This window comes from Micropterus dolomieu, linkage group LG08 (genome assembly GCF_021292245.1).
Source record: "Micropterus dolomieu isolate WLL.071019.BEF.003 ecotype Adirondacks linkage group LG08, ASM2129224v1, whole genome shotgun sequence".
NCBI classification, from domain to species: Eukaryota; Metazoa; Chordata; class Actinopteri; order Centrarchiformes; family Centrarchidae; genus Micropterus; species Micropterus dolomieu.
Window position 1 is genome coordinate 23,634,712 of NC_060157.1, and position 24,729 is coordinate 23,659,440.

Sequence of the window (24,729 nt, forward strand, 5' to 3'; positions counted from 1 at the left end):
ACACACACACACACACACGTACGGTATTACAAAACAGTCAGAAAGCCAGACTGAGTAGCATGAGCCGTCTGAGGGCTTTTCCAATTAGCTGTGGCAGCTCTCTGTAGGGATGCTAGGCTGCGGGAGATTTGCCTGAAGGCTGAACGCACACTGCAGCCTGCTAATCAGGTCACCTGTTGCACAAGAGACTAGCCACACACGCACACCTTTACAGGCATACAAATGTACACACTCAGTGACGGGCACTCAGGGACACGCATGTGCTCCCTCTCCCTTTTAAGTCGCTCATACAACTGTGAACACACACACGCACCGTCCCTGCAGGATAATGAATACAGACATCTCAGCTCCGCTCGCTGCACTAATTACCAGCTCCTATAGGGGTTCAGTATAACGTCCATTTCTCACACACAAATGAAAGGAAAACATCACGGAGCAAAACTGGATTAAGGAAAATAGTCCAGAGTGGAGACCTGAATTAGAAGAAAATATTATTCAAAGAGAACGGAGAAAACTGTACACGTTAACGAAAACCACTGGGCTCTTTCTATGTACGTTCCAACAGTCATGAGTTACTTTAGCTACTAAACACATATCATTACTATATTGGAGAGGTAAAGGAAGAGGGAAACAGAGAAAGGCACAACAGCAGGGGGTGGAGGGAGAGACAGAGAAAGGGAGTCAGGGTGAACAATGAGGAGGGAGAGACAGAGAAAGGGAGTCAGGGTGAACAATGAGGAGGGAGAGACAGAGAAAGGGAGTCAGGGTGAACAATGAGGAGGGAGAGACAGAAAGAAGTGAGACAGAGTTTGTTTTATAAATAAATGTGGTATTAAATATCTCATTGTAAAGTTATGGAGACAGATGTTTCCTGTATGATCTCTTTGGTACATTAACCCACACGCAGAGGGAGTTTAGACTGAGGGCATGTGGTTAACAATTTAACGACAACTTTTTTCTATGTACTTGTTTTTTAATCACTGAAGAAAACTGAATGAAAACTGACACACCACAGAAACTGAATGTAAAACCTTGAATTCAGTTACTGAGGGTCTCACTTAGGACCTTACTGTATTTCAAAGCATGTAAGGCCTTCAACCTATTTATTTATTTATTTTTTTTAAATCAGACATTTCAAAACTTCCCCAGGACTCGCAGACAACCTGCTTAGAAAGTTGTGTATGTATCATGGCCATCATTTTCAAGGTTTTAGTTGGTTTTGGTTGTATTCCCAGAGCATTGGGCCTTATGTCATGATTTACTGCAGTGTTTAACACCAACAGAAGAACTTCAGCGCAAAATGAACACAGACCATCTGGGAAACTTTGCACGAGTCTGTTATATATCCAGGTGACTCGTCATCTAGCTGCCAAGCTTTATGTTCTGTTGAGAGTTAGCATGGGCTGATTTTTATTTTTTCTAAAAGACACTCTCCTCCCTAAGTCACTTTATTCATATTGTTATTATACATTTATTCTCTGCTTTATTCCAGCTGTCTTTCTTATAAAAACTCATTTAATTTATTTCTATTATCATCCCTGGGACTTGTCTGTCCCTCAATCTATCTTTTAATAAAAAGCCCCACTCATTTCAGTCACTGAGGAATCCATTCAATTCGAACTGCTAGACTGACACTCCAAAGAAAAAAAAACATTCATGCATTAGAAAACATGTCTGTATTGCATTTTTTTTGTATAATTCCTGTACTTTCCTTAATATACCACAGTTCTTTGTAACTCAAGTGACTGTTAAGTAAAATGGAAAGATCACACATTTCACCTGGATTAACCTGGCAAGTCTATTTAAAGAAGGGGATCCTGATATTTATTAATGTATTCTTACATTTCTAGCAGAGCCAATGCATTAGTCTCTAAGTGAAATACAGCAGCTCTGAATTAATACCTTTAATCCATCAATATACCACTTCTTAACTGAAACTCAACACAGGAAGGGTAACTTAAATGTCATTGGCCCAACATCACCAGATATGATGGAGGTACAAGAGTTTGTATTCAAAACAATAACTCCTTTTGTTAAGCAGCTTAGGCCTGTGTCGTGATCCTGCTGTGGATTTAGGCAGCGAGAGTTAGGAAAACAAAGCAAGTAAAATAGTACGTCATGTTTCATGGGTATACTGTACTATCCATGGGAATACATAACCAGCAATCGAACTCATTTACATTTTAGGCCTTTAGCTGTTCAGCACTCATACACAGCGATTTCCTGCTGTGCAAATGAAAGGTTAAGAGCACACTGGTGAATCATCATAGCTGTAAGTAGCCTAATAAAAGACAATAAAAAGGATGTCAAAAAATTTTTTTTTAAAAATACAACAGATAAATATCGTGTTCATGTTACACAACTAGCATTTCACCACTTTGGACTTTTTAAACATATTCAGGTCCAATAAAACTACTTTTCCCATACAGACAGCTGCACTGTGCGGCTCAGCTAAACAGCTATTTTTCTTAATCAAGAGATCAAAACCCAAAATAAGTGATTGGCCTACTTCTAGTGGGTCAAAGCCTGACAAAAGCATGTTTTAATGTGCTATACAGGTGAGAAAATTACTTTCTTCTCAGCTGAATTCTTTTTCAAACCTCTAACAGTGTGTGTCAAAGTCAGACCTTAGAAAAGATGCTCCATCTTGGCACTAAAACTCTGACACAACACGTAAAACTATATTTTACACAAAATGTTCTATTTTTAAGTAGTTATGGGTACTCAAAGTTCCACAAGTACTGGATAGTGTACAGTAGACAGCTGACAGCAGAAAAAGTAATGTGGTAACTTCCAACACAGGGCCCAAACCAGACTCGATCCAGGGAGGATGTGATTGTATGGTCAGCATCTAAACATCCTAGGCCATCAGAAACACCCTATGAAACTATATTACTGTTCAGTTTAAGTTACGCACAGAGGTACACCCTTTGTATTCTAGCATTAGTGGTCATGACTGTAATGTGTTATTCTCTGTAGATCAGGGTTGAAACTAAACAGGTTGGGTATGCGTCACCTATGGAAATAACTAAGAATATCTATCCATGCTTTGCAATCCCGAGTTTAAAAAGTTATTTTGGTTTTCTTCACAAGACCAAACTGTTTTGGAGCATGTGCTGTTGAACTAGTACCACTATAGCACTCTTTATACCTATAGGCTAAATCAGTGGTCAGGCAAGAGCACATGATGTCTTTCATTATACAAGCCTGTGTTGTTCCCCTCAGAAGCGATGTCCCCTGGGAGCAGTGTACACTGGCCTGGTCTGGATAATCTACCCACAGCATACAGGCAAAAGCTTCTCCCAGGAGTACAACAGTATCAGATCCCTGTCCTTTATTGCCACCTTGGATGATGCTTAACAACTGATCGCTAATCAGAATGTACTAGGAAGACTTGCTTCATGCCGTCACTGGCTGGAATTTGAACGGGCGTGAAATCAAGTCATAACACATCTGCTTGCCTTCACAACACATACACATGCATGCACAGACACCACCTGGGCACGCAAATACACACTGCTCCCTCAGCTGAGGATGCAGCTGTTTGACAGCAGCCAAACCCCACTTGTGCGAGCATAGAAACAGAAACTGTAATCCCCCTTTTACCCCGAGCCAGCTTGTACCAATCTACGAGGCTGGCCAGCATTGCTTTCAGCAGAGATGAACATTAGCATTTGGGGCAAGATAAATATGGTTAACCTATAAATGAAACAGAGTCAAGCTGAAACTTAGGTTAAAACGAAAACTACTATCCAAGTTGAAGAAAACAAGTCTAATGAACTTAACTAATTTGCTCAACAACTAGACTCCACCAATACTTTTCATTGTGACGATGATACAAACAGGAGAGAAACTGCGCAAGCCATAATCATACCTCAGACACATTTAGATTGAGTTGATTTAGTATTTCCACACACAGAAAGCATTGTGAAATTCTGTCATTAGCTTAAAAACGTCTTCAGATCATCAGTGAATTTCAGGAGTTACCCTTATGTTAAATTCACAGATCACCGCAGTGGATCATTATGATGGATAAACACATTGACACAGCGGAAACCCCCCTTCACAAGGTGACAGCGCCTGGCTCCACAGCACACTGATGTGATCTAGGCCACTCTGCTCTCAGCAGCACAGAGGAGAGCTGAGCTATGGAGCAGCTTACATCTTCTGCCAGTCTGTCAAACACAGGGGAGTGATGCGAAAGAGGCACTGCATAACTTTTGCTAAACCATGATAGAGCTTCAAAGCAATGGTCAGATAGTTCATGAAGTCTTAAATGTAAATATGTACACTGTTGCTTAGAAAAGACATGCATTTTATCCTGAAAATATTGTCTTTATTCCAACTCTACTTTGATTGTCAAGTTGTATGCGTGGGCCTATTAAATTTTCTGACATCACGGATTTAACTTTCAGAGCATATCCTGGCAAAAATGGTACAAGGATCAACTTATTACATTAAAGTGGTAAAGACTGGCAGTTTTTTTTCTGATAGTCAAAAGCTGCAAAAGTTTCTTCACTACTTTTTTTTTTTTTTTCAATCCCTTGTGACTATAGCTCACAGTGTATCTGCAAGTTGCCTTTTGTTACTTGTATTGCTTGCTAGAATGTAGTCCGAGATCTTTTCAATGTAACTAAAGTGGAAAGCTTTTATAAAAGGTCTGTGTAGTCAGGTCAAAATTACTTTTAAAATTAGTTTAAAATGTTCAGTTTCTGAAATGATTTTAATGGAAAGCTATGCAAAATGAGACCCTTTAAGGACTTCAAAGTGATATACTGAAAACATTTAAAGTACTTTTTTAGATCCTGACAGCTGGATAGATGATGAGAATGGAGAAGGCCTAGATTAGATGAGTGGCAGATGAGGGCTGCCTAGCTGAACTGTCTGCTTAATGGGATTTTCTGGATGAAAGTGTATGTGTGCAAATATGGCATGCCTCATCTTCACTTTCCAACCACCTCACAGCAACACACACTCTTTCATTCTGCCCCATCTCCCTCACAAATACATTGTTCAACGCAACAGCTGACAATCATAACAACAAAATATTAACTTACGCTCAAAGTCAGAATCATCATCTTCGTCATCCTCGCCGTTGGACTCTGTTTGCATCGGCTCCCCATCAAACATCACTCCTTTCCCCGTCTTGCCACCAGCACTGGCCCCATCCTGATTTCTGTTGTCCCTCAAACGGGTGAAGTACTGTACTGCAAACTCCACCAGGTCTGACGGCCTTTGTCTCAGCACCTCCACAGTGTAGCCCTGCAGCAGTTCGGTCAACCCCACCGGTATCTCAATACTCATGGCTGTACGTGGCTCAGTGGCGGCGTTTGCTATCTATCTACAGAAGCAGAGAAAATAAGTCAGAGTTTGTTTTGGTACAGAGTCATAATTGTGTTTGATTACTGGGTTGTGATGTGGTTAAGGATTGCCTAATTGTTGATTTGAACAGCTGACTTTGACTATGCCAGTACACTGTGTGAGGCCTGAGAATGTTAAGTGGCTGATGAACTGGGATGTCCAGGGACAGCCTGGGTATCTGAAGAAATAACCATAACGTTTTGACAGCTGAATAGACAATACATTGTCATTTATAAGAAACATAATGCAATTGCAATGCAGTAGCCTACATTAAGTGTTGCTGTGACACAGTCACTGAACGGCCACTTTATCTAGGGTTGAGCCAGGGAACACATAGTTCCCGCAGCTGCACAAAACAGATATTAGACTAGCATTTCCTGTGGGGCAAACAGATAACCAGTCACATTCGTTGGGTTTCACTAACATTACTACTTTGCATCGTCAGAAACTGAACTGTCAACTTGGGTGGGTGGACGTGTATAACTAGCTAGCCAAGCAGCTAATTAGCTAATACTCATGACAACTGGTTTACTGCGCTGTTCGGTCCCCAAGTACACTTACTTACTAAACTTACATATCTAACATAGCTAACAGGGAACGACTTCAACAAACGTTAGTCGAGCTGCTATTGAAGTGGTTGGATCAGGCTTTAGCTATCTTGCTAGCTAGTGTGCCACCTTCAAGGAAGCCTTAACCGTTAGCTTAACGTTACGTTCTTAGTATGGCGCACTGGCTGTAGGAGCTAAGCCGCAGATAAGTGGCTGCCTGGATAAACGTTGCCATGCAAGCACAGCAAGTTGTACAGTAGGTTACCGGTAAGCCGTTTGGCACGCTAACTTCTCTCGTTACCAACTGTGTGTCACTTACGTGAGATTCTGTCTCCCCGGCTAAACTAGCCAGTCCCCTCCTTCTCAGCGTCTTCCTTGTTCTCTCTTATTTCGCCTCTTCTTTTTTGCCGGTCTCTTTGCCAGTGTAGCGACCGTATCCCACCTCAGAAGTGACTTGTCCAACGTTAAAGCCCACAATTTTACGTTGGCGTCACCTAGCTAACGTTTAGAAGGCTATTTTAGCTTGCCAGCCCGCTCTAACTTGCGGCGATGCTGGCTACGGTGAGAGGGAAAAGCACTCGACTTCACCGCTGCAGCTTCTTACGGCGTCCACGCACTTGGTGAGGGTGGGACTTGCTTGCTGAGGGGCTGTAGGGAGAGGTGGCTAGCAGGCAGGCTAACTGGCTAACTTCTTGTTGGCAACTGCCTGTTTTCTTTTGACAAGCGTCTAGCGGCTCCACTCTTCTCAGGACTCAAAGTCAGCTGCTGCAGCCAGGTGACAAACACTAAGCCCAGTGTTTACAGCGTCGCGCCACACCGCCGTTACGAACAACCCGAAGTACCGACGAAACCCGTTCAAACGTCACTCCAAACGTAATAACAACAGGAGAGGCCTGCAAAAATTAACAGATAACACGTTTCCTCCTTCCCGGCGAGGAACTCCACAGTTTACACGCATAGATGCACCGCTGGCGAGAGAGAAAGCGTGAGGAGGCGTGGTTAGTCGGTGAGCAGGACGCGTTTGACATTGATTGACAGAAAGCACGGGCAATCACAATACAAGTTCAGAATACCATAGCCAATTGGATGTGTCATGTAAAAGTAGAGGCCGGATCAAAGGCAGAACTACATTTGGACCAACGGAAGTGGCCTTGGGTGAGAGAGAACACATTCCAGCTAACATGCATGGTAGGCTGTGAGAAGATGTGTACTATTCTGGGTTTTGTTTCTGAAAGTGTATTTTCAAAAATATGTTAAAAGTACTTGCGTTTGTGTTGGAACAGTGGGATGTCTCCTTAAAAATATAGCCTACCTGTGATGTGCTTTGGAAAACATACAGACATAAAATCACATATACCTGACCTATAAAAGGAAAATGCTAAATGTTATATACTTTAACCCGAGGAACCCATCATTTCAGCACAAGTGGTGTTCTATTTTTATAAGTGCGGTTTGACTGACTCATATCACACACCAATCAGAGAAAGTGTGCAACAGACTTTCTTTCTTGAAAAGACAAAAGTCTCTGGTATTAAGTGTAAAAAAAAAAAAAAAGACTCCAAACCTCACATATTTTCGTCTGTCTGAGTTCCCTTCCTTGCCCACACTCGCTCATGCCATTCTTTCCTTCCTTTCTTCCAGACTTTTCATATGTCTGTTCAGATGAGACACCACACTGCTCTTGTCCTCTGAACGAATATCAAATCTTCATGGAACCCTCTAAATCGCATTTTATCTGAGTAAATTCATCTTTGCCTGTTTTTCTTTCTATTTTGTTTACACACAGCTCCAGTGCATAACTACTGATGATTCTTGTCCCCCCTTCCCTTGCTCTTTGTTTGAGTTTTCCCCTGCAGAAATGAGCCAGTCAAAATGGAGCGGGGTCACTAAGGTTGGATCTATAGGCACCTTTTCTGAGAGGTGTGCTAAGCACCGTCCCCAGTCCATGTAGCATCTCCTCTCTTTCATTTCCATTCCTCAGCTCTCACAGAGGTAAAGCCGTTGCCATGGCCACAAGGAGTCCGGATTTAATTCCTTGAACTGGTTTCTGATTGGCTTCTGGTCTTTGTTTCCAACAAACACAGAGGGAAATCAGACCTCCAGGCTCCCTCTGCTGGGAGAATAAACTTCAGAAATAACATTCTTTAAAAAAAAACACTCATCAGTGTGACATTTCTCAGTCTCACAGATAATGTAGGTTGATCACACTGCTGAAATCAGTTAGCCTGTGAACCTTATTGTTCTGTCATGAACAATCACTACGCTATGTACTGCATGTGACTTGATCCCCAATAAAATTCATGTTTGTGTGTCCCTAATGAGAGTGCATTTTTGTGTGGAAGCATTTCCCACTGGTCCCACAGTACATGAACAAGTGGCAGTTACAACCTTGACTGGAAGTGACGCTGGGTATTCGCTTTCCTAGAAGTGCCATCCTTTGGGAGTTGCTGCTAATGTGGTTCCAGCAAACTCCAAAAATGTCTCAAGGAGAGCTGCTAGCCTACATTTTCAGAGGGGGGGGGAGAAAATGGGGCAGAGAAAAATGAAAGCAAAGGAGAGAGACAGAGTGAAAAACGTGTTCTGTACGTGTTTGTGTGCATATGCTTTGTGAGTTTTAGTATATATGCCCTCCAAATGTCTCTGTCTTGCGCTGCTGACGTACAGCCAATATTCTCTTTAGTTGTTATCAGGTGTTGACATGAGGATTGACGAGGGGGAGGAGACTGAGAGAAGACAGATTCACTAAGAGAAAACAGAGTGGTGATGAGTAGTGTACCATATGCTTGCAGTGATATGGGTTGCCTGGCTTGTAAACCTTGTTGTATTTCATCCTTGCTCTGTCTCATCTGTGCAGTCACACTACCCAATGTATGGAGCCAAATAAAATCAAAGCAGTAATGATTCAAGAAACAATACTACTGTCTAATTCTTCAAGATTATAGCTGAAAGTTATAAAAATGCATTGTTCAGACTGATTAACATGATCAGTGATGATGGAGGAAAACACCACAAACGATAAACACATTAGAGCACGTGTTTGATTTTAAGTGTGGGTTTAGTGCTTTGGAAACTACTGCTATAGCTCAAAACGGGCTGGTTGTAAGAGAGTATAGGAAGATTTTATTACACTAGACTTCAGTGTTTGGATAAAGTCAGGGTAAATTCATGCTCTGAGATTGAAAACAGTTTGAGTCCCAAACCCAAATTAAACCATGTGAGAATAAATAGAAATCTCTGTGTTTTAAATCCTCAGCCAAATCCTTGCTTCATTCATGACCTGTGTGGGAGTGCACTGATCTGGAAACACAGCTCTAACACTGCATTCATGCGACCTGGGCCGTCTTAAATGCATTTTGTGATGCAGCATCTCCACCTACTGGTTGATCTTTGCTTTTTAATCTCCCTAACAACCAGCTAGAACAATTTGAACCATGGGTAGCATTATCCTTCATCATTCTTCAGTTTCACACATAAAACACCACAGAAACCAGGTCAAGAAGCATACTGACCTGTGTCACACCCAACTTCACTGTATTTATGCACGAAGATTAACTTTTCACACTTCATTGTCCTTGCAATGGAAGGTAAATCATTCAGTAGCTGGTATATTATTTGCTTGGAATTTGGGTAAAAACACAATATTAGACCAGATGTTGCTAATATCTTTTTTTCAACTGTGTTTCTAAGCTGTGAAAGTCAGTCAGTCTGTACAGTTAAACAGTCATGTCGTTCACTCTGCAGATTATGGATATTCTAATAACAAGTAGTTTGACTTTCAGAAGAAGTGGAGAAACACATTTTAAATGCAGATGTGTCCGTGCGCCAGGGATCACAGGATGGTTTGGTGAGTTTGAAAATGGCGCGAATCAAATGCTACAGCCTTTACAGTGACAAGATCTCAGTTTCTCACCTGTGGAAGATTTTCGACCGACATATAAGACAATGCTCTCCACCACAATCTCTATAACACCAAATAATATAAAGTAATAAAAACTACAAATACATTCAGTGATGTATGTGACTGTCTCTGATGCTATATGTTTTTGTTATGTCTAGCTGTGTCTGGTTTTCTTTCTATCTGCTGTACTCAGGTCTCTCTTGCATAAGAGATCTTGATCTCAAAGAGATTACCTGATTAAATAAAGGTTGTGTATTGTAGAAGAATGTTGTTCATCCCTCCAACAGAGTCCCACAGACGTGACCTGGAGCACTGAAGCTGTTCTGGAGGTTCTTGGTGGCCTGACTCCATATTAAGATGCTTTATGTTGCGTTTTCCTTTAATTTGTCATCCATACATCTATATACAATATTTTGTCACACTTTAATGAAATTGTCTTAAGCTGATACTCAACTTGGCTATGATGCATCACATAACACATAAAAGTGGTCTGGGTTATACTGTCTTTGGAGATGTAGAAAACAAAAGTGGTATGTTGCTGAACATCTCCTTTTTGTCACATGCTAGTTCAATTCAATTCAATTCAAATTAGCTTTATTGGCATGAATGTAACAACAATATTGCCAAAGCAGCATACAAACTACATAAGAACAATCAACCCCATACATTTCATTAGCTAGTTACTAAGTATAACCCAAGTATTTATTCAACTGTTGAACAATATTGAGATGGGATGGGAGCCATGTTGGCCCAGTTTGGACTTAAGGCCGCTACTAAAGGTTGTTTATTTGGCCAAGCCTTGGAAATCAGAGACTGTTGTGCACACACCTTTACAGAGGCCTGTCCCATTAATGTCCTGGATCAAGCCCTCTATGGGCGGACCGTGTTCCGAGCTGTCAGCGCAAGACTCCGGCAAGATGAGAGAAGGCGTGCTCTGTGTTTCCATCAATGATGTTTGGTGCTCAAACACAGTCAAGATAGACTCTGTTTCCCAAATGTCAGACTTTTTTATGTGACGATTAAACCATATTATCATCTTGTTGTTGCTGTTAATGCACTGCAGAATGTTCTGTGTGTGTACATGTATTTATATATGTGTATATATAACTGTGTGTATTGTTTTATTTTATTTATTACCATCTTTTAATACACATTTAATTATCTATTAGGTTGTGTGTAACATGAAGGGACAACAAACTTTCTTTTCGTTAGACAACTTTGTGTTGTAAATGACAAGTAAACAACCTTGTAACCATGTACTTTCCAAGGAAGACCCAAGTATGGGATGTTTCACCATAATGTTATTTGGTCCACGATGTGCTGCCTGTAATCACCAACTCCAATTGACTTCATACTTTATGTCAGTGCATGATCATGTTAGGGTTTGATTTACATTTTTCCCACAATATAATGAAAATTGTAGCAATACTTTCTCATTATCACATGTATACTGTATGTCTTGATGGGATGAGCATTGCTTCTCTACATCACATATAGCAATTGAGTTCTCCTCCACAGCTGAGTGAAAATCCTTAGGTGACAGACAGTTAAGATATTGATCTTTTCCAGTGACTATGGCCAGAAGTATTTGTTTATTCAAGAATATTTTGCGTCTTCAAAGAGTACTATTCATGACTAAAAGTGCAGCGCAACTGCACAGTTCTACCAGTATGTCAACATGTACAAATAACAAGGACGAATAATGAAATAATCCAATCCAGAACAGTCTTGATGGACAACCCACATCTGGTTCATGTTATATAACAAATCCTTGTGTTATTGTTATGGGATGGACTGAACTTGAAACAGATGGGGAAAAAAACAGATACGTTCCAAATCTAATACAGTCATTCTGCAATTAAAGCAACCCAAGCACGGCAAAAGCCTCATCTTTAATGTAAAGTATTGTGTTTTTTGATACAGTGGGTGTCTTTAGGCAGACTAAAACAAAACAGGTGTTTGAAGGAGCTAGGAGGGACGTATGAGCTGTAGTTCAGCCTAAATTGAAAGATTTTGATACTATATTTGACGGAGAGAAATTCAGACAGATAGATATAAACAGAAAGAGACAGAAAGGAGGACGACAAGCACAGTAACAAGTAACAGAGAATCAGATCTGCTTAATGCAGATCTGCACAGTTCATCTATATCAAAACACACAAACACACTTACACAGAAACACGCTCAGATACACATTCATTATAGTAATAAGGCACACTAGACCACAATCCAAAAAATAAACACACCATATATATTCCCATTCAAATCTTTTAAATTGTGTAGAATTTGAGGCTCAATTTTCCCCAGAAACATGCTGCTGTTGGGAGAAAACTGGATACCTGCAATTTAGTTCTCTAACATATTTTAACCAAATTGTCTTTGAGATGTAACAGAAGGTTTTATGAATGGACAATATTACATTTAGTCATGTTGATTTCATTTTTCATTTTTTTAAGAAGCGATACTTCCAGATTAAAGTGAAAGTAGGTTCCTGAAAAGCAAATTTGGGAAAGAAGCACTGGTGCATTTTTCCCAAACCTGTAGCAATTGCACTCTGCTTGTTAACATCCTGTTACAAAACAAAAACATTTTAACATCAGGTGGTTTAAACATTCAAAGTTCAGTGACAAACTGCAAGAAGACTTTTTCAACGCACTGCCAACTTAAACACACAGTAGTAAAATAATCTATGCAAAAACCATGTCAGAAACATTGTCATAAATTTTTGGGATTGCTGACTGTACACACATACAACCTTGAAACTGTTTCCATCTCAAAAACTATTATGGAGCTTCATGTAGAAGAGCCTCAACAGCAAAAAATTACATAACAATTTATGGGATAAAAAGTGCCTTGTAATGATATGTAATCAATATATAGTAGCCCTCTATATTCCTATACATACTCTAGAAGAAGATAAATAAAAGATTTGTAAAATACATCACAGTCTTGATTTTTTCAATGCTATGCTTTTAAACAGTGTATTACAATTATCTTCAGTAATCAAGCAGTCTGGCCACTAGAAATAAACCTGTTGATAAAACCAGCAAAGATTTGAATTGGGGTTTTGTAATAAAATGCAATTTCAGCCATTTAAAAATGGCACCTGCATCTTCAAATGACACATTTATAAAAAACTAAGATGTAACTTAGGTTTTCAGTGGAGTAAATGATGACACTTTAACAGCCTGGATCATCTGTGTTTTACTAACAAGATGATGAACGTCAGGTACATTTCATTTTTCCATGCATTTACAGCATACAGAGAAGACCCTTCAAATTCTTTCTGTACACTCGAGCACTGACTCTTTCAGGCGAACGGAAATCTCAATCGGAATCTTTCCAGTGCAGTTTAATCTCATAAAATAGCAGAAAGATTGGCATGTGTCCTCCATCATATAGAATAGCTCTTTTCTTAAAAACAGTCATAAAGTCAAGATAATAAAAAAAAAACGGCCCTATTGAGTAATGACAGGCCAATTAAATTTTACTTTGTTAGAAAAGTCACAGCCCACTTAGATTCAGTGCTCTTCGGCCTTCATTGTTTTCTCTCCCTTACTTAACACAGAACTTCTGTTCTAAATAAAAAAGATATTAACAGTCGAGTAGATTATTACATATTAACAGAGCAATGCATCTGTACATGGCTATCTCTCAGTATGACAAACCTGCATACATTTCATGCTTGTGTAAGTATACGTGCCAGTAGAAAATGACATTGGCATGGCTCAGGGAGGCTTACATAACAAGGCTTTACAAGATGTGAGGGATTACACACCTTTAAGTCAGGTGAGTAGGAATGAAATCTAGGGGAAAAAACTGGGCTTAAAATCTCTGAGAAATCATTGTCTGGTAAAATGGAAATAGTGTGTTTTCAGTACAGCAGACCTGCCTGATTTGAATTTGTGAGTGTGTGCAGCTCTTATTATTCACTGTGAACTGATGACAGTAATTGTTTGCTCTCTTATCTCGATGCTCACACAAAAGGGAATCCTCAGAGCAGCAAAATGGACAGCCAGCTCATGAAAGCGCAGCAATGTCTGCTGTACATCCTGCACCATTAACAAATGCACGTCTTTCACAGGCGGGTAAAAAAAAACGCGCTGCCATGGTTACTGACAGCTTCTCTCATCTTTCTCTTTCTCGTCTCCTCTCACTCCATCTCCACCTCTCTCCGCCTCCATAGCTAACGACAGCAGTACTATGCACGCATGTAGTCTGACAGGTAGAGCTTTTGAAATGTACTGTTACATAGCAGGGGTGCCATTAGGAGTTTATATTCAACTGGGACTGTGTCGCCTTTATGTGCTGTGCTGCAGCCCAATCAGGAGGTGATTGTGTTTGAAGTGTGTGTGAAATAAACACCTGCAACTCTGGTTGAGGTTAAGGGTCTGACACCCACTGTGAATGATGAATACATTACATATCAATCTACAGACACATTAAAGGAAAAAACGGAATGAAAGAGTGAAGAAACACATCGGATGCAGATGCTTTTGTGCACTAAGGCTCACTGAACGGTTTAGTGAGTATGAAAATGGTGTGAATAGAATGTTTCTGCCTTTACAGTCACCTACACGTCAACCCAGTGGACCTTTGGGAAATTTCCATAGCTCTCTCTTGCAAAAGAGATCTTGATCTCAATGAGATTACCTGAGTAAATCTTGTGCCCGCGACCCTGTACGCAGGATAAGCGGTTGACGATGGATAGAATCTTGTGGAGTCCCACAGATTTGGCAAGGAGCACTGAAGTTGTTTTGGAGGTTGTGGTGGCTTGGCTCCATACTAACATGCTTAATGTTGTTTTGTAAAGATAATTTTTTGAGGCTTTATGAGATAGGGACAGCTTTAGAGAGATGGGAAAGCGGGGAAAAATTGAGAGAGGGGATGACATGTGGCAAATGGTCCGCCTGGAATCTAACCCAGGCCGCTGCAGTAAGGACTCAGCCTTAGCACAATGGTGTGCACCAGGTGAGCTACCAGAGTGCTCATTTCATGCTGGTTTTTCCTTTAACTTGTCACTCATCTGTATATCTGCACCCTTAGCAATGTAACCTGATATTGGACTAGCAAAATACAGCATGCACTCAGATCGTGCACTCTTATCTTTTTAACATCTTATTATTTATGTCTTATTTGATGCATTTTATCCTTTCTGTGAAGCACATTGATTTGTGTTTGTGTAGGAAATCTACAGTATAAACTGGCCATACTTTTCCTGCTGATCTTAATTCATTCATCTGTCTTTTTCCAATGCAACTTAGTGTTTCCACTCAATACCAATATCAGAGAACAGTTTACAGTTAGACAATAAAAATAAATATTTTATGTCACTCCCTTGAATACAGCCTCTGAATTGTCAGCTTTTTGCATTCCTGAAGCCATTTAGTGGCATTAATCTGAGCAGAGTCAGTCACAGGTTAAGTGATGTGTCCCCTGTTAAATGAGTGGCAGCTCTACGACAAGAAGAACAAATGTAATGTAACCTGTTGCTGTTCTGATAATCGACCACTAGTGACAGTGTGTGTGACAGACAGAACATGTTTGAATCTGTAGTAGAACAAGGGGCTCTGTGATGGACAGAACAAAGAGTGCTGGTCACCACAGCAACTGTAAAGAAAAGTGGTGAAACAGGGTGACACGGGGTGAGATAGGGAGAGTGAGAGAGGAGGAAATGGACAGTTAGAAAGAAAGAAAGGCAGTGCAGGCATGAAGCCAGAAATTCATCTAATTCTGCCAGTCTTGTTGTGATCACCCTGGTTACTACCAAGAGGAAAAAAATTATTCTACTGTGCCGTGGTTACACGTGAGTAACGGTCACCGTGGATACCGCTCTGAGTTTCTCCTACCCTTTCTCGGCAGAAGTCCCTTTGAACTCTGGGTGAGAATGAAAAAAACTAACTAAAAAGCCAAGATGACACAGTCGAGTATTTTTCCAAGAACTGCACAGTTATTTTTCTATATCTTTGTATTTTCTATAGGACATGCGTGTCTGAAGTCAACAGAGACACTTAAATGTCTGAATTCCCACACAAAACTAAAGGTTTGATACCTTTTCTTGTTTGATGTAACCTAAATCTCTCATATAGGTGGGAAAGGCTTAGCGTGTGTAGCGATACCTTCTAACTACAGGCTATCTGACAATATAAAATGGTAAGCTCAGTGTGTGTCTGTCTAGCTTATAATTAACAGATACCAAAAATATAGGCTACCATATAGGCTACCATGACATTATTGCTAAGGTTTTGTAGGAAACCTATTTGAAGCCAGGGTTGACTTCAAAATCAAACTAAAAGCAGTCAAATTTAAATATACTGTGTGTATATATGAAACACTGAAATCAGTCTATAAAACCATTATGTGTACATTTTTAAATTGTAAATGTACTGTACCAGAAAAAAAGAACAACAGAACACATCACTTTAGTAGCAATTGCGGACATCTACTCTTTTGTCTACAGTTACAGAGAAATGTGATGTCTCTCATTCTCCAGCCAGTCTGAGCTTAATGAAGAAAATATGGCTATAACGACACTAATAATGAAGTCAACTGTGACCCTAAAGGTCAAAGGTAACATAGAGTAGAGACCTTTTGACCTTTGCCCTCTCCCTCTAATTCCCACCTGCAGAGAGACACAGAGATACCTGGTTAATTTGCCTGCTCTCCCTACTGTCCTAACTAGGCACACTGAAAGGATATAGTACTTTAAATGGAGAGTTATTGTGTTAATTTCTCCCTCAGTCAATAAATGGAGGGGATGAGTTCTCAAGAACTATTTTGCCAGGATGAGTCCCTTGATTTATGAAGTGAAATATAATTATTAGGACTATATTTGAAACTAGACCCCCAGTTGGGTTTAGATGAATTAGACAAATCTTACACGTAATATATCGGTGCAAAGAAAAAACTGAGACAAAACTGTCTCACTGAAAATGAGAGTTGTATCCAGTGATATTGGCTGTTATACATCTACTGATACTGTGAAGACAGTAAAGCAGTGTGAAGACCCCGAGATTAATTATTTACCCTGCACAGAACCTACGGCAGCCCCTGAGGTGAAGTCCTCTCGCTGACCTTTGACCTCGTTAATGGTGGATGAGCAAAAAAGGACCTGCACAGATTAATAATGTATAATGTATTACTACTTAAGAGATCAGGCATGTGTATAATTGAGGTGATGGAAGCTATGTTATTGCACTTTGAGCCCCAGCATACTGTAGCTTACACTTTACTTTACTTGAGCTGAACTTTAGTGAGGTCTAATGGAGATGATGAACCAACCAAATAAGCCCACTGCCCGAAATACACAAGACACATCCCTGCCTATGAGGAGGGAAACTGACCACTGCTGCTGTCGATCTACAATAACAAGTGGTTTCTGACCCTGTCATCCAAATTAAATCACTGTAACTTGGGCTGATTTATAGGTACAAAGGAAAGGTGGATATATTATTTTTTGTACAGTATGTGTCCAGAGGATGAAGTCAGTCAACTTAATAATGTCAGTCTGTATGCCCAAATGTATTTCCCAGACCAGAGAGTGTAGTAGTATTGTTATGCCTGACAGACAGCTGGAAAGTGAGCAGGCCTCTTGGGACGCCTTGGAGCGCTGATTGAGTTGACCAAGTCATGTTTCTAGGAGCCCTGCGGTTGTGGGGTTGTCGTGTCGGGCAGGCGCTCTGTGATCCAGCTGGTCACCTCCTTCAACACGGACTCGACCACCTCTGGGAGGTCATGGTGAAGGGCATGGTAGCCTCCCTCGTAGACCTGAACAGGAACAATGAGAACTAGTCAGGGAGAAGGGATGCATGCAACAGGGATGTTGTTAAAAAGTGGTTTAATTAAGCTTAAAAAAGGTTATTTGAAATCTGAGCTATTTGGAGAACACCAAATAAATTGTGAGTTTCCAGGCTTTTCTGAACAGACTGCAGTCCAGGCTGTTAAGAGTCAAAGTTAAGGAAACTACTATGAAAGAAAATTATGCTTTTCTGTAATCAACAGATTTCCTGATACTATTTCTTATGATGTTATGAAAACTGCAGACAAAACATCCACTGATCATCTCTGATAAGAGTCCCTGCACCTCATGAACACCACTTGATTCTTTACAAATGTCTTATGACGGCGCACAAAGATAAGTAGTAAGCTCTCAACTCTCTTTTCACTTCTCTCACTGGCCATTTTTTTTTTCTCCTGTTCATCCCCATGTGATAAAAGAGTGTATCAACTTCCTTTTTTTCAATGAATATCTAAAGGTCAAACAGCCTCCAGTCTCTCTGTCAGTGAATGCACCCTACTGGAGCCGCAGTAAGTATGTGTGTGGGTGTGCGAGTACACTGAAGTTTAACCGAAAGGTTTCATTCAATAATGCACTATTTAATGGTTAAAAAATATATTGTACATCTTTTACTGCCAACACAACTCATTTGACCTTTTTCACATAAGCCAAGTATATTGAACTGGGTAGCTTCTGTATCATCAAGCCAATACAAGTGCCATTTTTAAAATCTCAGAAGGCAGTGGTGTGATACATTATTCCCTGATGTTTGGTATTCTAACAGATTGAGCTTTAAAAAAAAGGAACAAAATGACGTTTTGGCTACTTGTTTGTATGAATGGGACAATTTCATTTTCTTACACCTTATTTTATTAGTCAGTCCCACTGACGTAGAAATCATATACCTCCAGCTCCCCAGACCGTGCCATCCCCAAGCTGTCCACCAGATGCCCTCAGACTTTCCCTCCTTTTCTTGTCACCTGCCTGCCACACCCAACTACACACCTGGGCCCCGTTTCAGAAAGCGGGATTAGTGAAAATTCTGAGTTTGTTAAGCCTGAGATGAGGGAAACTCTGAGTTTTCTGTTTCAGAGAGCAAGATCAGATAAACCCAAGATCAGTAACTCCGGTGACTGATGTTGTCGTTCTTATTTATTAAAGAACTCATTTATTAAAGAAATTCCAATCTGGTAAATGATGATGAGCAACGCTGTATACAAAGTACTAATGTTAGCGTATTGATCCTTTTCATCTCCACACACGCGCTTCCTTTAGGCTCAACATACTCAGAGTTGATTGAACTTATTCTGATCAGCTGTTCTGGAACCGAAAATTCAGAGTTTCCCACCTCAGGCTCAATCAACTCAGAGCTCAGGGATAAGCTCAGAGTTTGTAAAGCCTGCTTTCTGAAACAGGGCCCTGTTCTCACTTCACTCATAAGGCCTGCAGTTACTCCTCACCTGCAACTCATTCCCTATCAGCCACACAGCATTTATACCAGTTCACACGTTGTTCATTGCAGGTTATCCTAGTTGCCTTGTTGTTTTTTGCATTTGACTTTTTGTTACCTGGACCTGTATCTGCCTGCCTGCCACCTGTTTGTTGCCTGCCTGTCTACTGGTCTGCCTATCAACACGTGCCTGTAAGCTCACTCATTTATGGACAATAAATCGTGGACCTGCAAAAGTCTACCCGTTCTGTCTGCATTTGGATCCAATCACCTTTGTCTGGCATAACCCGCCGTGACACAAACCATCCCCACCTTGATTTTCTTGTCTGAGCTCGGAGCGTTCTCGTGCATCATCTTGGAGCCTCTCATGTCGCAGAGCTTGTCAGCGTCGCCGTGCAGGAGCAGGAAGGGCCAGCTGATGGACGGGATCTCTCTCTCGATACGCGCGGCTGCCCCCATCAGCTGCATGCCGAACGACACCCGCATGCCACCATGGAAGTTCAGCTCATCAGCGTCATACGCCTCCACCTGGCAGGAGAGTGGAAGGAAAGAGTTATTGGACAAAGTGGACGATGCTCAAGTTTATCATGAATCTCCCTCTAATGCAGAGCTGATTCTGATGTCAGCTGCTCTTCTGTTTCTTTGAGTTCACAGACTTCATTTTGATCCTTTTTGCTCAACACAGCAACCACCAACCTACCTAAGTTCTGCCCAAATACAATTCAAAACACTGGTATTTTCCAGCTGTTGCGGCAAATTGGTCAGACCTATCCTACATCCAGGACATGGCCAAACCATACACCAAAACCTGTACACTATGGTCAGCTACTGCTGGTTTGCTTATGATTCCCTCACTACAAGGGGGCCCCAGCTACTGCTCAACAAAATTATGACTGTTTGCTGTCCTGACACTTCTTGGATTGTATTCACATGGTTGAATGTATTTATTGCAAGTCGCATTGAGCATAAAAATCCGCTAAATAATGTAACTGAACACAAATTCAACTGAACAGGGCAAGAATGTTCCTTTACAACTGTCCAAGAGGTTAATTTATACTTCAATAATGACAAACATTTTTATTTAATTCAAATTCTGCATTTCTTTCTAATTTCTTTCTTAATGTAACTTTATCAGCTCTATATATAAGTTAGAGGAAGGGAGGGACACAGAAAAATAAAGTAGATGTGATACTTTAAATTAGATACACGAATACTTTAAGTTCCATAATGTGCTCTCACATAAGTCACACTCATATATATTCAGCTTCTACACTGAACAAAATTATAAACACTTTTGTTTTTGCCCCCATTCATCATGAGCTGAACTCAAAGATCTAAGACTTTCTCTATGTACACAAAAGGCCATTTTCTCTCTTGCTTGCAACATCTGTGGCATCATGCTGTGTGATGGAACTGCACATTTTCGAGCGGCCTTTTATCGTGGCCAGCCTAAGGCACACCTGTGCAATACCCATGCTGTCTGATCAGCATCTTGATATGCCACACCTGGGAGGTGGATGGATTATCTTGGCAAAGGAAAAAAGCAAAAGTGCTCACTGACAAAGATTTGTGAACAATATTTGAGAAAAATAGGCCTTCTGTGTGCATAGAGGAAGTCTTAGATCTTTAAGTTCAGCTCATGATGAATGGGGGCAAAAACAAAATTGTTGCGTTTATAATTTTGTTCAGTGTATGTAAACACAGCTGATGGCCCACTCTAACAGAAACAGCTTCTCTCAAACCACATGAGCGGCTGCTTTGAGTAATGAATGAATGAAACACAACGCGACATGTTCAGTTCAGAGTTGTGACACTCATAAATGCAAAATATTTCCTTCAAAATTGAGATAACATTACAAAAAAGGCAGTTGGACTGAATACATATAACAAATCATCTTCTGGATCGATAGTTCTACACTTGATCTCACTGTGGAAAGGCAAAGTTGCATCTTTGAAATTTCTTGTAAAAGTGCCTTATTTGCTTGTTTATGTGATTTGTGCATGAAGGGAGCATCCCAGTGGCTTGGTCAGACATTATATCCCTGTGTATGCACATTAATGCTTCATTTATGCCTCTACATGAAGGGATTACGCTGCAAAACTGTAATTACACATTGGGCTGCGGCGGCTATGTTAATACCATATGGTGGCTGCAAGAACTGTCAGCAAAGGGTGCTTGTGTATTCTTCTACAAATGTCTCATGCTGGTGGAGAATAGAAGAGGGAGAGGATAACTAGGTGGTCGATTGATGATTAGATTTTTAATGCTGTTGCATCAATGCAGCATTTTACTGTTGTAGCTAGTGGTGGAGCTAATTGACTACTTTATATACTGTTAGGAAGTGTTGGCCAGTGGTTCCAAATCCAGGGGTCAGGCCCCTCCAAATGGTCACAAGATTAAACAAATCAGTTCTGCTACAAAAATTTGAATGTACTTTTCTCTGATCTTTGCTTTTTTTTTGTGAAATATTGGATAATTATACCAAGATGGTATCTCGTAGACCAAAGCACATGAAAGAATGTAAACTCAATTACTGTGGGGAATATAATTAGAACAAGATCTGTCCCAGTCACGTACGACACATCCATCTAATGATGCAGTGGTGATATCAACGGGTGAAATCTGACTCTGAACTACGACTCAAAACCTGCACTGTACAGTAGCCATCTATGGCGAGACTCCAGCTGACCACCTGTGTCAAGTATAAGTCTATTTTTAATTCTGAATAAATCCTGTCAGGAACCCTTCTCACATGCCGTCTTTCTGTTCTGCTGTTAACTATCTTATGAAAAAAATTATCTTTAATGTAGCTTTCTTTCAATGATTCAGGTTTGAGGTTTGAAGCTATTGTGTCCATAGATTATTGTACCTTGAACACTTCCCCCAACAGTAGGAAGCAGAAGCAGCAGGGTGTGGGATCCTATTGTTATCACAGACTGTTTCTGAAAGGTCAGCTTTGTCGTGTCAAAATGTACAGCCACAGGAATGACGCAGACCTAACCAGTACACATACACATTATATGTGCCATTTGTTGTTTCTTCTGTAGTTCCTCTTGAGGTTATACAATGTGGGTGAGTGAACACACACAGAACACACACATACATAAACTAAATCACACAACTTTGTTATAGACCTTGTGACCCCTTTGTCCTGTAGGTGACACAGTACATGCATTTGTTTTTATAATCACAAATAACACAATGCAATCCACCCACGGTATTACACACAGACAAACTTGGCAAGAAGGCAAACCACCTGCGGTTTGGAAAGGATTCAAATTATGTACAGTATTGTGGGATGGATTTTCATCCTGGGACTGTCCAAAAAAGTTGATGCATGACTTCACACATGTGCACATTAGGGCTGTCCCCGACTAAGGATTTACATCGTCAAGTCCTGCCTATAGTCAACTGATAGTGGAATCGTGTGTTTTTTTGTGCGCAGCGATTGCGAGCGGGGGTGGGGTTACACACGGTAGCTCCGCTTTCATCTTGAGAAGTCTCTTTTCATTCAACTGACACTGTAAATTTCCAGCTAAACTGAGGGGTCTCTCTCTCTCTCTCTCTCTCTCTCTCTCTCTCTCTCTCTCTCTCTCTCTCTCTCTCTCTCTCTCTCTCTCTCTCTCTCTCTCTCTCTCTCTCTGGTCTTGTGCAGAGTTGCGTGCATGTCATGCTGCCGGGACAACTACATGCACGTCGCGGTTCCTCGTGGGTCTATTTCAAGCAGCCGGCTATGTGCTATGTGGTTCATCAACTAATAAATTATCCGAGAGTCCCACGAGGTGCGGACAACTCTGCACAGCACCAGTGAAGCCGGGGCTCATTTTTTTATTTACAGCATTAAACGTTGAAATGTATATTGTAATAGGCTGTATATTAACCTATTGGGAGAAAACTGATAGTTCTCTGAATAATCAGATGTTAAGCATCAGAAACAGGCGCCACCCATCGAAGCATCGAATCTTCGACTATTGGGGGTCAGCCCTAGTGCAGATTTCCCGCTTGAGACCTTGTAAATTCTATTTTCTGCTACCTGCGTCTTGTCCCGTGAGACCCATTTGGAGTCGATGGAGCCCAGAGTGAGGCTTGGCAGCATGTGGTTCAGAACCTTCGCCAGAAAAACCTGCAAACAGCGAAAAACAAAACACACGGAGCACTTCAGTTTATTTTTTGCACATTCCCTGATGAATATTTCTATCTCTCTCTTTTTTTCCTTGCCATCTGCCTAGTGTTACAAAGAGATACAGTCATAAAATCTTGAGTGTGTACTGTATAATTCACCTGTTTGCACCCAGTGTGTTTCGACTGTTTATGTCTGCAGGAAAAAACAAGTCTCTTCTCCACCCATGCAGATTTTGACACTGGTTTTCATTTGGCCTTGAAAATTCGACACACACACTATTTGAGATTCAGCAAGAGACGGCTAATGTTTCTCAAGTGGTACTGATTTTCAAAACACACAAACTAAAGTGTCAGTATTGGGCTGAGTGCAGTATCGACTGACTCCTGGGTTAACTGAGTAATTGCCTGTAACTCAATTAGAGAGGAAAGAGCAGAGATAAAGAATGGGAAGGAGAGAATAAAAGAGCAGTGGAGAGAATGAGAGGATATGCGATTATGTGGTACCTTGAATGGCGTGGCTGAGTCTGGGTTCATCTGGACCATTGGCGCAATCAGAACCACTCCAGCAAAATCATTGGGCCTCTCACAGGCCGTCAGGATAGAGATAGCGCCACCCTGAATAAGAAAAAGCACAGAATTATTTTTTTATTTAACTATAAATTTAATTGATGAGGTATTTATCTTTTTCTAGAAGGTGGGATTATTTTATTGAAGAAAGAACATGTTTCATTGAGGGGGAGATGATATGAATTACTTCTTCGCCCTGTAACAGAAAACAGGGAGTGCCCTTTCTCATCTAACAGGAGTGGGAAGGTCTTAGCAAAGTACGTGAGAGGTTCTGATGCGAGGAGCAGTGGGAAAACTTCTCAGAGGTCAAGGCGATCATAAAACAATCCGTCTTTTGTTTAGGCTGGCGTGAATTTCCACCCTGTTCTTTTGTTGCTGTTGTTCTACATAGACTGTGAGAGAAATGCGAATGTGAACCCACGGCCCTTAGGGCACAACATGCACTGTGTAGCTGCAGCAAGTAGTGGCGCGAGGCCACACCTTGGCACCCACGCTGACATTTGGGATTGTGATTTAAATCCTGTGATTTAGGGCCATGATAATTACCAGCTTTGCGGCGGCCAAGACTCAAATCAATTTACCATGGTTTACTTTGTCGTGGTTTCTCTTCTCATATGCAACAAGTGGAAGTGTCTGTGCGGGGTGCACACAGACAGACACACACACACACACACACACCAGCACAGTGATGCTGAATTCGTGAATCTGCCCCCAGAGACTAATTGGCTTCAACTTTGTTTATGTGAGCGTTCTTTGTCACTTGTATGAATATTCATCAGGCTGGGGCCAATGACAGGCTCACTTCATGGAAAGAGGCACTAAGACGAAACATTTCCCACCAGAAAATGCCACTTTCTGAAGCACACTCACACACTATTGCCTGCATGCATAAACCCACACAGAGTTAGGAAAAGAGGCTGGCTAGCATGTCTCTCCTTTCCACATATTCAAAGACAAGCCTAAAGTGAAATATCCATGTGTAAACACCATGACACACACTCACAG

General features: G+C 40.9%; 2 protein-coding genes across 5 annotated transcripts in view; both read right to left on the reverse strand.

Moving 5' to 3' along the window:
- Positions 1–6,890, reverse strand: part of prkar2aa (protein kinase, cAMP-dependent, regulatory, type II, alpha A) — a 51,202-nt gene extending 44,312 nt beyond the window's left edge. The window contains exons 1-2 of one of the 3 annotated variants that reach the window (XM_046055974.1): positions 6,229–6,890; positions 5,058–5,337 (exon numbers count right to left, since the gene is read on the reverse strand). In XM_046055974.1, the coding sequence (XP_045911930.1) occupies positions 5,058–5,304 (247 nt within the window). In that variant the 5' untranslated portion in view covers positions 5,305–5,337; positions 6,229–6,890. Of the gene's footprint in view, positions 1–5,057; positions 5,342–5,935; positions 6,069–6,228 lie in introns of those variants that run through there. The other 2 variants (XM_046055973.1, XM_046055975.1) reach the window with 2 other exon arrangements.
- A 4,490-nt stretch (positions 6,891–11,380) lies between these two features.
- mgll (monoglyceride lipase) overlaps positions 11,381–24,729 on the reverse strand; it is a 55,881-nt gene continuing 42,532 nt past the window's right edge. For both annotated transcript variants that reach the window (XM_046055783.1, XM_046055782.1), the window contains 4 exons: positions 23,662–23,772; positions 23,069–23,158; positions 19,347–19,562; positions 11,381–17,574 (listed from right to left, as the gene is read on the reverse strand). In XM_046055783.1, the coding sequence (XP_045911739.1) occupies positions 17,443–17,574; positions 19,347–19,562; positions 23,069–23,158; positions 23,662–23,772 (549 nt within the window). In that variant the 3' untranslated portion in view covers positions 11,381–17,442. The remainder of the gene's footprint in view (positions 17,575–19,346; positions 19,563–23,068; positions 23,159–23,661; positions 23,773–24,729) is intronic.